This window comes from Tachysurus fulvidraco, chromosome 21 (genome assembly GCF_022655615.1).
Source record: "Tachysurus fulvidraco isolate hzauxx_2018 chromosome 21, HZAU_PFXX_2.0, whole genome shotgun sequence".
Lineage (NCBI taxonomy): Eukaryota > Metazoa > Chordata > Actinopteri > Siluriformes > Bagridae > Tachysurus > Tachysurus fulvidraco.
This window is the reverse complement of record NC_062538.1, coordinates 14,891,811-14,895,747: the sequence shown is the minus strand read 5'-3', so window position 1 is coordinate 14,895,747 and position 3,937 is coordinate 14,891,811. Positions and strand designations below refer to the sequence as shown.

Sequence of the window (3,937 nt, the reverse complement as noted above, 5' to 3'; positions counted from 1 at the left end):
ATTTAAAAAGGGAAATGGAAGTAAAAGGGAATAAGGCCTTTCTTTAACATTATTGGAAGGTGTGTAAGCACTTTGTAACAGCCAGATGCAAAGCTTCTGGTACAGAGCGATTGGTGCCAATACAAGAATAACTGCATTAGATAACTCTGGGGAAACCCACCATGATTGCTGAATATTAACAATTTCTGTTGATAATTAAAATTCTTTCTAATAAAAGCATGCCCTATTGTGTTTTATACTTGTCTTATAATAAGCACAGAAAGGATCTTAGCATAAGACAGGTATAAGAATAAAACACAAATATATTAGGAAATACATTACCTGCATGAAAATAGGAAGTGAGATCTATAAGGGCTAACAGTTATATATTTTCTTAACTACTTAAACTTGGTAACTGTATGGTTGTGCATTAAACGAAAGGAGAAGAACCACATATTTAACTCCCAGAATAAAGTGTGTTCACATAATAAGCACCTGTGATCGGCGAAGTTCAATCGCCCCCTTGTGGACAGCATCGATTATAACAGGTCACGAAAAACACTGAATTATACAGGTTAGGATCCAAAAGAGCTAAATGATGGCTTAAATTCTAAAAGCACAACACATAATCAGTGAGTGCTATATGGCATCTCCTGAGTCCCTGCTATAGACAATGCAGTAATATTAAATAGTGTATAAGTCCTTATGCACTACAGCCCATATAGTGCACTGAATGACCAACAGATCGTGCCGGCGCGCACACACACACACACACACACACACACACACACACACACACACACACACACACAGTCCTTTCGACAATGCATAAGACCATCTTAAGTGTGTATGTGGCGCTCGAATGAATAAATCGTAATCACTAACCTCATGAATTAAAACATAAATAAATAATATGGTGAACAGGGAGAAATGTCTTATAGTAATGACTTTATCATAACACACAGGCTCGTCTTTAATGTACTGCTAATAACCTGTATAAGAGGATCTGTATATCTGTGCCATCTACTGTATCTACACTCATCTTGGGGGTTTGGGGTTGGGTTTCTATGTAGAACTTACTATAATATAATTTCACTAACTATATTTTTGTGTGTAAGAGACAAAATGATCTGAGTTCCTCGGATGTTGGTTAGCATTTAGAGACTTTTGCACCCTTTTTTGTACAGTGCGTCTTCGGACCGTCGCCAACCTACACACAGGTAAAGTGCGCTGCTCGAGTCCCTAACACAACACCCCATTCATAGACACACACACACACACACACACACACACACACACACACACACACACACACACACACACACACACACACACACACACACACACACACACACGCACGCACATACGAAAACACACACACACATACACACACACGCACGCACGCACACGCGCGCACACACACACACACACACACACACACACACACACACACACACACACACACACGCACGCACGCGCACACGCACGCGCGCACACACACACACACACAAACACACACACACACGTGCGACACAGAGTATTTCGCAGGACACAGAGCGCGGTTACTTTGCGTTAAAGTGCACTTACTTTGCGTAAAGCCCGTTAAAGTGCACTTACTTTGCGTAAAGCCCGTTAAAGTGCACTTACTTTGCGTAAAGCCCGTTACAGTGCACTTACTTTGCGTAAAGCCCGTTACAGTGCACTTACTTTGCGTAAAGCCCGTTACAGTGCACTTACTTTGCGTAAAGCCCGTTACAGTGCACTTACTTTGCGTAAAGCCCGTTACAGTGCACTTACTTTGCGTGGAGTTGTGTGGATCCGCGGTCTCTCCTTCGGGTCGCTAAATTCATTTGTATTCATTTGTCCTGCCAGTTCAAAGTCCTGATCCGTTAATGTGCTGTCACCAGCCGGTTCCCTCTTGAGTATCGACTGAAGGTGTTAAAAAGAAGGATCCTGGGGTCGCGCTCTAACCCCGACAAAAGAACCAGCAAAAAATAATCCGTTCGTTCAGCGCGGCTCCGCGAGCGCTTCTTCTCTCTCCTGAGGTACCGCCGCCGCTCTGGACCAGGCATTTATGCGGGCAAGACGCACACGCTCGCGTTCCAGATGGGCTTTTGGGGGCACGAGCGGACCGGCGTCGTCCCTCTTCTTTTTACTTAGCCACCCTCCCGCCTCCTCACACACACCCCTCCATTAAATCAGGCTAACCGTGAGGAGAAGCGCTCTCTGGATGGTGTCCGGTTTCCCTCCGTTACACACCGCCTTTTATACTCAGTGAACATTCATTATTATTATTATTATTATTATTATTATTATTATTATTATTATTATTATTATTATTATTATTATTATTATTATTATTACGTAACTACCCGCATCAGTTTGAAAATATAATAACATGCTTATTGTGACTTATAACGAATGAGCTTGATCTAAATTCTAAATTCAGATTCAAAAGGTTACCACAAAGAATAATATAAAGATTAATATTAGATATATTTAAATGTGTTTGTATTTATCCCCAATGAGCAAGTCTGAGGTGACTGTGGGGAGGAAAAACTCCCTTGGATGGGAAAGGAAGAAACCTTGAGAGGAACCAGACTCAATGGGGAACTTCATCCTCATATGGGTGACACTGGAGGGTGTGGTTATAAATGTACTGTCTGACAAATGTATTGATGAGGAGGTTGTTGTCCTCAAAGACCACATGGAGTTGTAACTGGTTATAAATGGAGCTGGTAGATCTCTAGATGCCTCAGGATTCTCACAGAGTCGGCCTCATCTCAGTGGAGGTCCAAAACTTACGAAAATTAAGTACAAATTCTAACTCCAATCTCAACTCTATGTTAAGCCCTTCTAAAACCTCTCTTATTATAGAATTTTTTGAAGAAATAATTATTGAAGTAATTTTGGTTTGTGTATCCTAAATTATATATCATATCAAGAACAAAGTTACTGAGGTAAAACTTAATAATAGTAAAATGTAACTAAGGCTTCTGCCTGGCAAATTCTTCACTTGAATTTTTGACGTTTTATACTACAAGTGCCATGAAAGGTACCCCATATGCTATCATTTTTAATATTTCACACAAAATGTTTTGTGAGTTAAAATCCTTATAATATTAGGCCAATAGAACACGTGGAAGCCCAAAAACAGCTTTTTTCATCATTCTTTGAAGGAAAAAAGTTATGTAACACCTACTACATATCCATATGTTCTGTAACAAAGGGTACATTTTCAGGAGTTTTAATAAGGCAGAAATCAGCATCAGAACATAAATAAAATAAAATAAAATTGCAAATAAAAAACTAATAATCACAGAGAACAAATATGAACACTATAATTATGGTCAAAATGCTAGGCAGGGACAGTAATCTGAAAGTCAGATATAGTGTCAAATACAAAAGGGTCAGGCAGAAAATTGATAAGATTAAACAGGACCATACACATGCATCAGTGACTGGCAACCTGCAAGGATTCTTGAGGAAGCTATACTGCATGTGTATATCAGACACAAAGGAAATCAACATGACAACTGAATGAGACATTTGGAATTCTGGAGATGGCACCCTCTTGTGGTCTGGCTGGATGTTACAGAAGATGATAGTCTTAGTAAAGACACAAAGAATGTGGGTGCCATTTTGTATTGTGCCTTCCTGCATAGTCAGTAGTCAGCATAGAATAGTGAACTGATCACAGCTCTGAAGGTCCCTAGTTAGCAAGTCCAAGACCCAGTTGGAGATGGAGTTCTTCAAGACCAGCAGATTCAACTTTTAAATCACATGCTGAGAAATGAACATGCTGAATGCTGATTTAAAGTTTATTCACAGCATTCATACGTATTTGTCATTTTTGTCTAGGTGGGTTAGGGCCAGATTAAGGGTGGTGGCAATGGTATCATCTGTTTTGGGTGTTTGAGATAACATGCAAACTGCATGGGGTTCAGTGAGCCCCCTG

General features: G+C 40.3%; 1 protein-coding gene across 1 annotated transcript in view; it reads right to left on the bottom strand.

Moving 5' to 3' along the window:
- col27a1a (collagen, type XXVII, alpha 1a) overlaps positions 1–2,148 on the bottom strand; it is a 63,279-nt gene extending 61,131 nt beyond the window's left edge. The window contains exon 1 of the mRNA XM_047806022.1: positions 1,777–2,148. Within this exon, the coding sequence (XP_047661978.1) occupies positions 1,777–1,829 (53 nt within the window). The 5' untranslated portion in view covers positions 1,830–2,148. The remainder of the gene's footprint in view (positions 1–1,776) is intronic.
- Positions 2,149–3,937: the final 1,789 nt, after the last annotated feature.